Source organism: Cupressus sempervirens, chromosome 3, assembly GCF_028749045.1.
Source record: "Cupressus sempervirens isolate cs-2001-9-10 chromosome 3, ASM2874904v1, whole genome shotgun sequence".
NCBI classification, from domain to species: Eukaryota; Viridiplantae; Streptophyta; class Pinopsida; order Cupressales; family Cupressaceae; genus Cupressus; species Cupressus sempervirens.
The window spans coordinates 312,942,607-312,958,653 of record NC_143120.1 but is presented as its reverse complement, the minus strand read 5'-3'; the positions used below and the strand labels follow the sequence as shown (position 1 = coordinate 312,958,653).

Sequence of the window (16,047 nt, the reverse complement as noted above, 5' to 3'; positions counted from 1 at the left end):
TTAAGTTTTCAAATAAATATTGATTATCAAAAATCAATCTAATATACATATAAGTTGATAATATTTTAAAAAATCTCACATCTTAAATCTAAAAATTTATATAAAATTCTAGAAAGTAAAAATATTATCTATTATGAATTTTGACGAATTATTTATAAAGTTAAGTATCATGACATGTAAATCAATGCGGCCAATATGGCCATCAAATTCCAGGCCCGATAATGCCCATTCAAACTCAAAGCTGACCTGAATACCTGCCTTAAATTTTATTGGACATCCGTGCACCGTACATCATGCTGGCATAGAGAAAATAAAACTAATATTCTCTCTCTAAATTCATTTCCTCGAAAACTATCTCAGAAAACCCTTCTTTTCTCTCTCTACATCTGAAGCCATTTGACCCGAGGACGATTCGATCCGCTGACCGACCGGAGGTTGCACAGTCTAAATCTGAACCGAACTAATTTAGCGCCCAAGGAAAACCAGTATGATTTCAATCAAAGTCTAGATCTAGAACAGATTCTAAAACCCTCACAAATCCGGCCACTTGACTTACGATAGCCTCGGAACTGCCAAAACTAGCGGAGTCATCAATGGAAACGCGTCAAAGAAGCAAAACCTTGTATGAATTGTTCATAACCGTGCTTTGCCGATAAGTCCATGCTCTTCTTTTGTTAGTTATAACAGGGGGCGGAGCTGCTCAACCAGCGCATTGAATTTGGTATGTCAAAGGCTATACGAGACGTACTATATATTTATTTTTGGTTTTAGCAGGGGCCGAAATTTTGTATGATAAATTAGGGGTTGATTTAGAATTCTTAGATTGAATGAGAGAGGATAGCACACTGATAATTGGCGATTTGATTCACCTCAGCCTTTCTGATCGTGTTCTTGCATTGAAAGCATTTTCTTGGAGTTTAGATTCTTTGTGTTTGACTTGTAGCTTTTACATTGTGTGTTTGTTCTGTTGTAAAATTGAATTTGCTTGATGTCTGGCATTCTGACCGGCTTTACATTGTAAGAACTTCACTGCAGTTGAATTTGATTGATGTGTGACATTTTTATCGGCTTTACCCTTTAAGAACTTTTGCCGCAGTTCTAAAGCATCCCGTGTTATTTATCATCAGTTTTGCTTGGTGTTTCTTTCGCTTTTATAATTGAATTTTATTGATGTGTGGCATTTTGTTTGGTTTTGTGCTTTAAGAAATTTTGCTGGAGCACTTAAGCTGTCTAATCATTTCTGCATTGTGTTTTGTTGTATTAGATAATTCAATTCATTGATGTATGTGCTTTTGATATTTTTCCCTCTGGTTCTAATAATTTGTGTTTTTTTGGCATTGTTTCTCACAATATTATTTTGCCAATTTTGATTTTGATTGATGTATGGAGTTTTGATTGTTTTTTGCTGCAAGACAATCGCCTGAGCTGTAATGGATTGGGTTTTTCCATGTTTTGTTTGCATTGTGTATTTATTTTGTAATCGAATTTCATTTGTTGATTGCCATTTGATCATTTGTAAGAACTTTGGAGCTCAATATTTTGAACTTTGATGCTTTGTGTTCCCTTTTACGACAGTTTCTGTTTTGACATATGTAACTAAGTTCAAATTCATTTATTTCATTTTGGTTGTTTTTGCACATTAAAGCCTTTCTCGAAGCAATAATGTTTTGTGTTTTTCATTGCAAAGCACTGTTGAATCATGCAGTCAAGTCTTGCTTATTTTGGTTTTGAATATTCTTTCATGCTGAAAACTTTGTTGAAGCTCTAATGCTTTGTGTTCAGTGCAGTATTGTGTTTTCTTTTGCATCATGTAATTAGGTCTGATTCATTCATTTCTGTTTTATCCATTTTTCTTTGAAGATGTAGCACTTTTATGTGTTTCTTTGCGTTATGTACTATTCTATCAAATAATTTTGATTCCGTCATTGCTTTTTTCCTCATTTTTTGCACCACATGAATTTCCATGAAGCTTTATCTGTTGTTTTGTCATCATGGCTGTACTTTCTTTTGAACATTTCTTCACTATTATAATTTTCTTGGAGCTCCAATGCTTCGTGTTCGTGTCTTTGATTTTTTTTACATCCTTCGAGCTTGAATAATTTGTAGTTCTCCTTATTATTTTCCCTTTTTGGGTTTTTATTTCTATACTATAATTGAAGTTGATTTGTTTATTTCCTTTTGATCTTTTTCGTGCCACAGTAGCTTTCTTAGTGCAATGGTTTGTGTTCCCCAATTTTACTTCAGATTTTCTTGGAGCTCTCATGATTTGTGTTTTTCCCTTATATCATTTTTGCATTATACTTCTTGCTGTTATCTAATTGGCTACAGTTAGTTATCTGCAGTTAGTTCTATTGCCTTTTGATCACTTTTCACACTTAAAGAACATTCTTAGAGCTTTAATTGTATGTGTTCATTACTAATAAAATCTATATTTTAATTTGATCAGTTTATTACATTCTGAGCTGATAACTTTCTTTGAGTTTGATTTTTTTTGTATTTTATTTATCGCCCTTACTTTTGTATTCCTTTGTTTTGTCTACTTGAATTGATTCTTTCATCTCTTTTGATCAATTTTTCTTAAAATAACAGACCAATTTACTCTATCAATAACTAAGCCTAATCTCTGCTGTAGAAACTTTCTTAGAGCTTTAATGCTTTTTCCTTTACTTATCCCTCATGGAACTGTATTCTTTTTCCTTCTTAAATGATTCTTCTGAAAGAGGTCACTCTGGAGTTCATCATATGCTTATATAGCTTTGTTATTTTGTATCAGGAGCTGTATTTGATGTCAATAATGGTGTTTGCTTAAGCTTCATGAGATGAGATTGGAAGATGTGATCAATAAAGTTGTCCTTTATGCTAAATTGGTCTGCAGGGGCTATTAAAGTGTATATATAGAAAAAACAAAGAAGATTGATTTTATTTACAGCCATGAGGTGAAAATTCAAAATAGTGTATGGGATTACAAAGCAACAACTACATTCTGATGCAGGTTTATGAAAGGGAAAGCTACACAAAGAATTGTTCAAGGGCAGCTAGGTTAAATTTGAGACATTGCTACTTCTTTCTGAAGAGTGGATCTTCTATTGTTTTATCGAGTTAGAAAGTATCCAGCCTTATGCAAAGATGCAAGAGACAATGCATTGGTGTGCCTGTCAATGATGCTATATGGGCACTCAATTTTAAAGCAATTTTTCCATGCTTTGACTGTTTGTCTTGATTATGGACGGAGGTAGTGAAGAGAAACCTCAAATTCTGTCTTCAGAGAATGGGAATGCGATGCCTACACTGCGTAAGGAGCCTTCATTTTCAAGGTGGTGCTTTGACACCCCTTTGGAAGAGGTCATATTGAATTCACGTCAGTCAGTAGACTTAAATTATGGAGACTCTGGCTTCGAATTGCCCCTTTTGAGGCCCCAGGATGAGGACACTACTGCTGCATCTGAAGATGCCAGTAGGGAAACAGAGAATTTAAATGGTATGAGACAGAGAAGCCTTTCAATGACAGAGAGGGGAGATAATTGTGCAGGTTCTAGAGAGGATCTGAATAGGAGCAAGTCTGGCCCAGGTATTTTTAGCATTGAATCCAAAGAGAATGGGGTTGGATCAATCAAGCTGAGGGATTTTGATGAATTGGAAACAAAGGTTGGCGACATTCCATTGAAGGATTCAAATATTGGTTCTCTGCTATTTTCGATGATTCGGCCATTTGTCTATATTATATTGTGGTATACTTTCAGTACGTGCCTGACACTGTAAGTATAATTGTGGTCTCATGAGATTGGAATGGACAATTTTTTCTGTACTAGTGTGAAATAGCTGGAGCATATTTCTATTTTAAAAATTAGGTATATGTGTATTTTTATCACTGGTAGATTTTTAGTCAATGTTGCCAGCACTTCCACTAGGTTTACTTAGATATTTATAATTAACTTGGCTTTATTATCTTCAGGAATATGAATCTTTGTCTGGACCATGATTGAGTTTCAGACTCAGCTAGATGAAATAAGGTTGAAAAATGCAAAATCATTAAAATATTGGAAAATTGAAGAAATTTTATTTATTTATATTATGCCGAGAGGTGTAACCTACAGTGACAGCATAGGGTGAATGGTGTGAGCATGTTGACAAATAGATGTTAAATAAAACAATTAAATGGCAGACATATGAGGTAATAACCGTAATATCATAATCCTTCAAAACCAAAGAAGTAAAGCAAACAAATACATCACTAATAATACAATGCATATACATATATTGGGTAAAACTATTAGAGGAAAGCAAACAAAAGTAAAAAAAAAGTCATGAATTAATCAGCAGAATTTTCATGAATTATAAAGGAGTAAGCAATAAAAAATCAAAACCAAAGGTACAGATTTAAGACAAAGCACTGTAAAAATAAAGTCAAGATCAGTATTTTATCATTTTTTTATCAACTTGAATATTTTCTATCCACTAGCAAGTTTAAAAACAAAATTTAGTTTTTTTTACCTTTTTATTTTGTAACTCAAATATTTTCTAAAAAATGTATTTGAATTAAATAAGATATCCAAATAAAATTTTAATGATTTAATAAAATTATAAACAATACTCATAAAATGAACATAATATTTATAAAATAAAAATAATAAAAATATTATAAATGTCAATCTTAATAGCTTAAAATTATAAAACTTTTGTGATGTCCGCTTCCTAATTTTCCCTACTATCTATCGTAGAATCAATTGCAACAAATTAGGGTTATAGTTATGTTGTACCAAGTAAATAATCCCTTTAAATATTCTGATGCTGGATTTGATTCCTGCAATCATAACATAAACAAAATATACAAATATATATCTATATTTCTATCCAAGGATTAGGTTTAGAACTTTAGACTATGTTATTAGGTTCCCTCATTTGAGGCCAAGTTTTGTTTACAGTTGTAGTCAAGATGGGTTATGGTTTGTAGGAACTTGGCTGCCTGGACTGTATTTGGGCCGAACCCGGACACAAATGCGGGTGGGTGCCAAAAAATGGGCCCCCACATGCCTTAACAAACTATTTAGCACTAAAACTCCATTAGCAAATACATTTTGAGATACTTGCAAATTATGAATATGATACATGAGGTATTGTTGGGAGCTTGGTGCCTCTGTACTCTCTAGGTAAAGGTACTGTGTAGCATAGACTGATGGATTTGTGACATGTGCTTAATTGCCTCTCACGGATCCTCATCTCTAGTTGTTGTGACATTCATTGAAAGCTCGAGCTTTTAGTGTAACGACAACAGTGATTCCAACAAGTGGTATCAGAGCGTTGGGTTACGAGTTCAAATTTCTCAGGTCATGCTGAGGGGGGGATTGTTGGGAGGTTGGTGCCTCCGTTCCCTCTAGGTGAAGGTACCGTTCAGCATAGACCGATGGATTTGTGACATGTGCTTAACCGCATCCCATGGATCCTCGTCTCTGGTTGTTGTGATGTTCATTGAAAGCTCGAGCTTTTGGTGTAACGACAATGATGATTCCAACAAGTATTTCATAACTATTTTGGCAATTATGGATTTGTGGGTGTCACTCATCTAGCTTATTATTATGGTAACATGGGTATGACCACACTCCATTTATGATAGTGCCTGACATGGAGTGTGGTTCAAATGAAGTTAAACCAAATGCTGACCTTGATGCCAATGATCATGATGAAGATGAATATGAATATGAATATTAAATATAGAGAATGACTTGTTTGAATTTTCATTGTGGAATGACAGTTTGAGACTTTTGGAAATTATGAATATCATGAGGTATTTTATTTGTAATTTTAGAACCATGAACTTGTGTTAGAACCAGGATTGATAACTTAGGGTTTAGATTATATAGCATCATAATCATATACTATCAATAACATTATACAAGCATATTAAAGATTGGAGGAAGAAACATGATAGGTCCGCTTGAAGCCATTTCCACACTAAGCCCATGAGTAGATGTTTGCAAAGCTCTCCTCTTTGCTTGTTTAATGGTTTGATTGTACATACTTTCCCTAATCTCATCCTACCACACGTGTTACCTTGTAGAGTTGGATAGAGGTTGTAAGGTGGTTTCTCAATCCTATGCAAGTTCCCTCTTGGTCTCATTACATGACCTTTCGGTCCTATGTAAGTGCTCTCTTGGCCTTTTTTACTTGACTGTCTTTACTTGACCTTCTTTACCCTCCTCTTACACCTCAGACCTGTTGATGTGAGTTTTAGTCCAATACAACATGCAAAATTGAACACTCAATGTTTCAAAGGGAAATACCAAATATTTAACTCTCTCTAGGTATAAAGTCACTTCTTATACAATGCCTATAAAGTAAGATCACAAGGTGACTTCAAGTTTCTCTCTGTTGTGGACACTTGCTTAGTGGAAATGATGCTATTTGTTGGATCATTAAGGGGACTTACACTAGTTCATTCAATACTTGTCAACTTGACTCTAATAATTTGGCTTTATAATGTGCGTTGAAATTATGCTTTGATTTTCAACTCTTGGATTCAGACTTAGACTTAACTTCTGCTGCTACTTTTGCCTCTAACAATGAATGAAGGAAATATTGATGGACTTGGACACTACTAGATGTAATCTCACCAAAGACTCCACCCGCCTAGTGCAAGCTTCTATGGTAGGTACTAAAGATTTTTAAATCAATATTTCACATTTAGTCCCATTAAGTGAATGCAAATTAAAGATTCCATATCAATTGAAGTTATGGGTTTTGATCATCGAGTACCACACAAGATAATTCTTACAATCCATAAGAAGCTAGTGGCTCGGATTTGTTCGAGTCTAACAAGTGAACATCCACAATTTCTTCCATCCACACAAACTAAGGTACCTAAAGAAAAATCTACTCTTTCAACTTGAAGTGAAATCAAGTCTATGACTTGGAATGAAAATCTATTCTAAATGAGAGATGTAGATAACCATGCAATAATGCAAACTTGATCACAACAATTCACCGTGCAAGACACAATAATGAAAAGTATAGCAAATTTGGCATTACATTAGCAACAATTCTCAAACAATCTCATTTACAAATGAGAGGGGGTGGGGTTTACATAGGAGCCCCAATTACGATGAATGACCAAGATTGATTTAAAACTAAGGGCCTAGATTAACCCATTACAAATCCTAATTAGGGCAACCAAAAGTAGCTAATAGAAAAGAACCACCACAAAATAAGCTAATGCAATTTTTTGAAGGCTTGGGGACCAATAAGAAGCAAGGAAGCCGCCTAGTCATCATACAAGTCATCATCCAAGATGTAGACTCCCTTCCTCTTCTCCCTTCTAGCAAAATCAAGAAACTTATCAAGATTTTACTAAGTTCCTCCATGTCAATACTTTGAAGGTTGCCATGTTGCATCGCCATAACCTCCAATTGCTCCATGCACGCATCTAGTTTGTTATCCCAATTTGAAGAATGCGCCTATAGATCATTAATAGGGAACATGAGAGAGAGAACCATTCAAGTGACTCTCAAGAGATTCCATGCTTGTGAAATAAACTGATTTCAACTTCTCCATTAACTTTTCCAAATCTAACTCACTAGCAACATCAAAATCAAGATCAAGCAACTACTTGATTGCGATACAGCCCTTTGAATGTATCCCCAAGATATGATCCTCAATATCACTGCACTGTGTGCGAGCACGCTCATATGTAGTCTTCTTGGTAACCAATAAGAGATACCAATAACCAAAGTCATAGGTGCTTCCCTTATCAATGACTCCCTCCCACAGAGGATCGATGTGTGGATAGCTCTTAATGCCATGAGACGAGGAATGACTTTCTGCTTGATGAGCTCAAATTCCTTCCATATTTCTTCTAATCCTCGTGCCTTATCTATAATTATGGTGGTCCTTCCATGTGTTCGAACCATTTTGTAAGAAAAGTCTTTGTTTGCTCTCTAATATCTCTGGCCCATTTCTTTCCTATGTTGCAAGCACAATGAGAACCCTGGGAAGTGGGAACAGATAGGATAGGTGTTGTGTCCTCATGCCTTGTTGGATTCACATATTTTCTTATGATCTCTTTCAACATCAAGCTTTCTGTCTCCAGCTCGTCATTCTCTTTGATAGTTACACCACCCTGGGGATGAGGGGATGACGGAACAGGGGGACAAGTTTGTAGGACAGGGGGAGAGAGGGATCTTAATTTGGGGATGATAAGGGGATGGTGGAGGATAGGGGCAGAGGACCAGGGGGGTTGTATATATATACATATGGTACATAAAATGCTAGTTATGAAAAAATGTATTGCAATAGAAGATATAAAGATGTAAAAGATTAAATACTTGAACATTGCATTGAATTGGAACATTGAACATTGAACATTGAAAATAAGTAGTCAAATCAGCAAATAGTCAACATTGGGACTGTTACAAGATTCAAGAATTGGCAGATTAACGGATTTCCGGATGATTGATTGATTAACATAGGAACAAATGTGTTCCGTATAAAGAATTACAAGGACGTTGTTTCTGAAAGAAACAACGTAGACTGAAGACGGAATTAGAAACAAAACTAGAGATGGGATAGGAAACATTCCTATCTAGACTGAAAGACGGACTACAGACAAGTAGTTGACTATTATAGAAAGTATAAGATATTATCTTAATACCCTCCCTTAATGGTCAACGTACGGATAACATTCTGTGATAATTGAGACCCTCCCTGGATATACAGAATGCTGAAACCAAGAAGCTTTGCTAGAAGAGTGCTATGGCTCAAAATAAGTTGCATTTACAAAACTTCGTTTTTGTGGAAAAAACGGAAAAACCCAGAATCTCACGCAACCTTGCGTATTACAGACAACTTGAAATGATTTTTGAGGAGAAAATCAACAAACCCATTAAAAACAGAAACAAATTCAGAAGGCGAAAAATGCAGCTTCGCCTTGATCAGGACCCGGAGAAGTCGGACGCTACGTAACACCCAAAACAAGTTGATTAGTGTTTCGATATTCGAAGATTGCGATGATGCGCTACTTCCAGGTTCCATAATTGCGACCATTGAATTTGGAATTATGTTCGAGCAGAATATTTGTCAGAGATGCCATGGCACGTTTTTCAATGAAAACTGTGAAAATCTTTGAAGGCACGTTCTTCGAGGCAAAAATACGAAAGACCCAGAAGAATCAGAGAATGACCCAGAAGAGAGCTCGAAAAACCTAGAAGGAATTTGCTGTTGTTTTCTGGATCCGCTAGCTCGAAAATTGAGGCACAAAAATTGAGGCACCCAAAAAAAAACGAACGACAACCCAGTTGAGTTCTCGAAAAACCCACCAAGAATTTGCAAACAAAATATTTTTTCGACCCCAAAAATTAGGTTTTCGAGCGAAAATTCAGGCGGTGGCCGTGGAGGTCGAATCTCAAATAATGCAGATTCAGCAAGACCAGAGCCGTCAGCTAAGAACGTTTGCGATTTTTCAAGGAAACAAACGCCAAGGAATATCTGCGAGCTCCTTGCAGATACTTGAAAAAAGGACCACGATTTGTAGCAGAGAAAGCCAAAACGAATGTGGGCACGAGGTTGGACGCGATTTGCAAAGGAGTTCGGCCAAAAAATCGCGATTTGTACTAGTCACGAATCCGTAAAACCCTAGTTTGAGATTTTCAAATTTTCTTTAGGCAGAAAACCCTAGGCGGGTTTCAGAGAAATTAATTGAAATTTTTTTTTTGAAAAAATTTAAACAAATAATTTCAAGAAGAAATTATAAATTTTTCCAAAAAAATTTAATTGTTAGCTCTGATACCATGTTACAAGATTCAAGAAGAGTTGGCAGATTAATGGATTTCCGAATGATTGATTGATTAATAGAGGAACAAATGTGTTCCTTATAAAGAATTACAAGGACGTTGTTTCTAAAAGAAACAACGTAGACTGAAGACGGAATTAGAAACAAAACTAGAGATGGGATAGGAAACATTCCTATCTAGACTGAAAGACGGACTACAGACAAGTAGTTGACTATTATAGAAAGTATAAGATATTATCTTAATAGGGACAGCCCCCCATGCTTGACGAAAGTGGCAAAATTTGGTGGTGTTGTTGGGGACGAGGGAATGAAATCCCCAAGTTCCCAATGCATCTTTGTCTCCGGGATGTGGGTCAAAAGGGGGGGGGGGGTCATGTCCCTGTGCTACTATTGTTCTCTTTTGTCAGTTTACTTATTCTTTCTTCTGTAACATTTGTATCGCCCCTCGATTCCTCAAAATTTTGCTTTGTAGTTGCTGGTCCAACACTAGATAAGGAGGTATGGTAATCATTAGGAGTGATCTCATCCCCATTCTTGTCTCCTATGAATCTTCTTGGTTGTCTCAGGTTCCTTGTCTTTCCAATTTTGCTACAACAATGTGTCGATATCTTCAATAGGAGGAACCTCATTGGCCACCTCTTGAATGCTAAGACTATGCGGTCTCATGCCATCACCCAAATCCACTACCAATTGCATTGTAGTAGAGGATGGCAATATCTCCATATCTTGCTTAATTGAATGCGCGGATGAAGCTGCCTCCTGAATCCCCAAGGTAATATCTCTGTATCTCTGCCTTGTAATGAATCATCATACAAAACATGTGTCTCTATCTCTGTAGTTGATGAAGAACTACTAGGTATGGTGGGCTTATGCCTTTGGCTCCCAGATTCCATAGTGATGGTCTTGTCACTCAATGCTGTGATGCCTCCCCACCTTATCCTTTACCTTTTAAACTTGTCTTGCATCTTGAGTATGTAATCTTGAAGTGCTAACAATTCCCTCATTGCTTTTGGAAGAAGAGTCTTCCTTCTGCATCTTCGCATAGGTGAAGGTGCTATCCTGTCTCATCAACTTACGTACTTTCTTGTCTATCCTTGCCCTTGATTTATTAATTACTTCTCTCACTAGAATCCTCAGATCTGAGGGTTCATCCCGTTGTGACCAAATAGGTGGCTCAATTGCTTTACACTTCTAATATTCATAGCTAGGATGAAGTATGTTCCTATCATCTTTAACTTGACTTGGAATGGGCAATACCTCACATTTCCTCATGAAATCAACTGACATTCTAGACCACCTCTTTCTCCTCGCAACCTCTTTGTCCATAAGATTCACCCAGTAATCCTCTATGTCTACCTTGTGCTTTTACATCAAGCCTTTGTGGGTTTGGATCTTTTGGAATGGATCAAAATCCTTTCTTGCATGATATGTTCCCAACTGATAAAACTGTAGCTCTGCACTTGTTGTCCCTGCGATTTTTCCCAAAGTGATGGATGAAAGCACCCCCTGTTTGTGCTTTTCCTTCTGCATAAGATTGAATTCTGAAAGTTGCCTTACCACCTTCAACAAAACGATTTTGTTGGTAGGATACCTAGGGAGCTTGTATGGCTTGAAGGGAAATCCATGGATCTTGATATAAGTGAAGGTAGGGAATTGGATATACCAATTTCCATATTGCTGAATCAATTCGATTGCCTCCTTAGATAATCTCCTATGTGTTTCCCCTTGAAGTGTACTAGTGATGTTCACGCTGAAGATGCCATTTATCCTTCTGTTACTTGCTCCTCCATGTAACTGTAACTCAGGATGATAGTGATAGATCTTGAGCTGACCCTTTCCATTCCGAGCCTCGCCTCGATATATAAGGCCTGGGTACTTTATATTCTTTGCCGATAGGGAAACTATGTAAGAACTCATGTAGAACTGCCTGGTTTTCCTTAAGTCCTTCAATTGTGCATCTGTGTTGTCACTTATTATCCTCTCCCAATTTATTATTACTTCATCTGTGGCTATCTCCTCTATGAAGTAGAACATCCATCTATCAAAGAAAGCTCCCTGAGGTGATCCCATAATTCTGTTCAGCATGGACACTATGTCACTGTATTCATCTTTGAAGTCTTCACTCACTGACCTCTTTGGTAGGTGGATTGATGCTTCTTTGGTTCACTGACTCACTTCTTATTTATGATATCCTTGCAGGTATCTCTCCTTTCTTCAAATAGCCTCTTAGTCTCTTCCTTGGTCCCGATTTGCATCCCAGTGTGATAGGAGATTCCAAAAGTCTCCCTTATTGCCTCTTCACTCAGGAATGCAATCACCCTTCCTTGAGCCCCAATTGTCCTAGTGTTCGGATCATAGTTTTTCGCACATTCGACCATGAGCTCGCTGCATTGGATGGCTGGAGAAAATCCAGCTGCCTGGTAAAGCCCATTCTTCACTATATTTACTGTCAGCTGTGAAGGCAAGTCTTCTCTGTGTCTTTTCATTCTCTTTTTTAACTTCTTCAAATCAAGGTGTTCTGTGTTTGTGTCAGTGACATTTCCCCACTTGGATATCATTGAGGGCTCTGGATAGAAGCCTTTGGATAGCTTTTTGATTAGCACTGTCCTTGCTGCGAATCCTTTTGGTTCTGCCATTTCTGTATGAAGCTTAAGAAAATAGCGAGTTTTAGATCGTGAGAGTTTTTGCATTTATCCAAGGATTAAAGGATCAATTTTACACTTAGTCTTAATGAACTAACCCAATGAAAGGAAAAAGCAATGTGCTAGTTAGCAAGGATTGAAGACTAAAGAAAATAGCGAGTTTTAGATCGTGCGAGTTTTTGCATTTATCCAAGGATTAAATGATCAATTTTACACTTAGTTTTAATGAACTAACCCAATGAAAGGAAAAAGCAATGTGCTAGCAAGATCATGAAGACACCAAGGATCCTCAATACTTAGACAGAGCTACAATTTTTTAACCAGCCATGATACCATCATCTTCACATCAGTCCTAGTAACTTGTCAAATTAACTCCAAACCATCATATAGACCAGGAATCAGATTGCAAAGCCATCATGACAACAAACTTGCCCTATCATTCTGATGAAATTTAGACATCTGAAACTTGCCTTCTCTGGATGATATTGTTCTTCAAACCTGGTTTTCTTTGCACAAGTGACAAGAATGATCCACAAACACTCAGAAACAATCCTTATAGTGATCTAGCAAGTTGGTGAGTTATGAGGTTTTTTCTCAAAATTGCCCTTGTTCATGGATATTTCTGATTTGGTCTGTAACTTAGGTTTTCAGACCTCTAATGACCTTAGAATAAGCCTCAAATCACCCCAAAATGACCTGCAATGAATTTAAAAAATGCTTGGTATGCCCAAAAAAATCCATGATTTTTCAGAAAAGAATTGCACTGTATAGATGAATTTTCAGATTTGGGTCTGAAAAAACCCATCCAGTCTGTCCATTCAATGCATCAGATCAGTCCAAAAATACTCCCTTTTACGTTGCCAGCACAAAGTAATTCAATCTGGATCAGCTTAAGGGGGTTATTAATTTTCTAGGAATTTCTCAAAATTTACCCCTGTACGTGGATACCTCAGATTTGGTCTGATGGAAAAGGTGTTTCAGACATGCAGATGGCTTAGAATGTGCCACAAGATGTTACCAAAAGCCTGTAACAAGGTTAGGATCAGATTGCAAACAAAAACAAACCCAGATTTTTTGAAAGAAAATTAGAATTTCAGACCCAGTCCTTAGACTTTTGTCCATGGCAGCCTTACCACATCCTCTAATGGCTGAAAATGGTTGGAGATGATTGGTAACTGGCAAGTTAAGACTCAGCAAATGACCTTGGACAGATTCAGTGGTGTTGAGAAAGTAGGATCACTGCAAATGTGTACAAAATAACAATTCAATATTGATTTCGATGTATTTCATTGGGATTGGATCTGCATTATAAAGGATATGAATAGACATATTCCTGAGCCGACATGTCTCCCCAAGGTGGAGACATGCCTGTTCATGGGTACGTGTCAGGAAAAGGTGCCTCGTCATGTCCAATCTCTAATTGGGTTTCAACCCTTAACAACTACAAATGATTTCCTTAATAATAGTATTATATATATGTATGTATGCACATATATATTTATATACCTCACATAATATGTATGTATATATATATACCTCACATAATATATATATATATATATATATATATATATACATATATATATGTACATACATATATGTATGTATACACACACACACACACACACACACACACACACATATATATATACACATACATACATGTATGTATGTATGTATATATATACATACATACATATATGTATGTCTATATATATATATATATCTCACATAATATTTAATATATTATATATTAATCTTCAATATAGAATTTATCTGACTGAATCTACAAAGCATCAACACTCCCTCTTAGCTAGGGAGGATAAACAAATGATATGATATTAGCTCAGCGTAATATGAAGAATGACATGTTTAAGAATATCCTTGATTAGAAGATATTCACCATTAGATATTGTTGATGTTAGTTTTGTACCACTACATAACATATAGCAATTGAACACTTGATATGGGATATCAAACACTCAACCCTCTCTTGAAAAGTAATCACTCATGTAGAATATGAGGATACTCCAAGGTTCCTTACACCTATGGATACTAACTCGGTTTTAATGATGTGATTTTCTAGTTAATCACGTAGACGGGCTTATGTTATTCATTTGAAAATAACTTGGTGGTACTTTGCTTGCTTGACTTGTTCTTTTCTCCTTGATCACTTTCACTTTCAATTACTCCTACCAGTAAATGCTTATTGCTCTACTACTACTCCTATGGATGAAAAATTAGGAAATGGACGGGGATCTAACCAAATGAAAGCTTGCCAGTGACGCTACCTCCATTGGTGCGATGATTCTAAGGGATACTCTTAGGATTTTCACACTGACACCTATCTTCCAACCCAACTTGAAGTACAAGCGGAAAGATGATATGCAAGTAAAACTTAGGAGCGATTGGACTAGATTACCACACAAGGCTTCCTAACAAGCCGCTAGGATGCTAGTGGCCTAGTACATAGGTCCTTATCAATTATTCACTAACATCACCATGCAATTAGCCATCCACTTCTACTCTAACAACATGAAATGAAATCCTACTTTAATTTGAGAGATGAGAAGAACCATGCAATACGCTAAAATGATCATGTATATCCACCATGCAAGCCACAACAATGAATAGAGAACAATTTTGATAGTATTTTGGCAACAATTCTGCAACATAACTCCCTTACAAATGAGAACAAAATGGCCTTATATAGAGGCTCCAAATTACAATAAATGGCCGGGATTAAGAGGTAAAATCAAGGGCCAAGATTATATCTTACAAACCCTAATTAGGGTTACCATTATTCAACCAATTACATGAGGGCACCAACTTTGTGGGCCAATGAGAAAATTACAATAATTTGTCAACCAATGAGAACATAGGATACTTGGCATGTTTTGATTGCATGCACATGAAAGTGCCACCTCATCAACCTTATCTTATAGATTTATTCAATCCTTGAGATAAGGTGAAGCCTTGGATGCTTGAGCTTGTCCTTGGAAACTTTCTCATCACCACTCGAACTTGCTTGTACTTGATGTGCTGACCCTGAAAGGATGAGGTCTTCATGCACTTGGGGTAATCTTGCCTCGGCCTCGATGGCTTCCCTGTATGTGAACTTCTTTGGAACTCGAGAGCCTTGCTCTTTGCCACTACCTTGAAATCAAACTTAACCTCCCCCATTATCCTTGCCTTCCTTAGCCTTCCTCATCTTCCAACCTTCCCATTCGAATCCAACCAAGCTAGCTTGCACGAATAGCCAAGCCTTGCCTAGTCTCAAATATTTTCAAATCTCTTCTACTAATCCGCTCTTTCTTGAAATTGTGGGGCTTCTTGAATCTCAATCTTCAATCAAATTCGCCCTCCACCTAATTTCATTCTTCACCAAAGCTCGCACTTCAACCTTTGTCGGCTTGCAATCAAATAGAAGGGCTAGGACCCCATGTGGAATTGCTTCTAGTTTTGCACTACCCCAAGTTGTAATTCTAGATTTTCACTTATACTTCTAGCCCAATCAAAATTGTCCTTTCCATTTACAATTTCATTAAAGTAATACATCCAATTCTTGAATTGCATACCTTGTGAGACACCCATGACTTAGTTGAGCAGCACAATGAGGTCGCCATG

At 36.7% G+C, this 16,047-nt stretch overlaps 1 protein-coding gene across 3 annotated transcripts in view; it reads left to right on the top strand.

Moving 5' to 3' along the window:
- The first annotated feature begins 204 nt into the window (after positions 1–204).
- The window catches only part of LOC149566238 (Nucleotide/sugar transporter family protein), a 162,149-nt gene continuing 146,306 nt past the window's right edge, over positions 205–16,047 (top strand). The window contains exons 1-2 of one of the 3 annotated variants that reach the window (XM_089819654.1): positions 205–721; positions 2,774–3,755. In XM_089819654.1, coding sequence (XP_089675780.1) covers positions 3,223–3,755 — 533 coding nt within the window. In that variant the 5' untranslated portion in view covers positions 205–721; positions 2,774–3,222. The remainder of the gene's footprint in view (positions 722–2,773; positions 3,756–16,047) is intronic. The other 2 variants (XM_089819655.1, XM_089819656.1) reach the window with 2 other exon arrangements.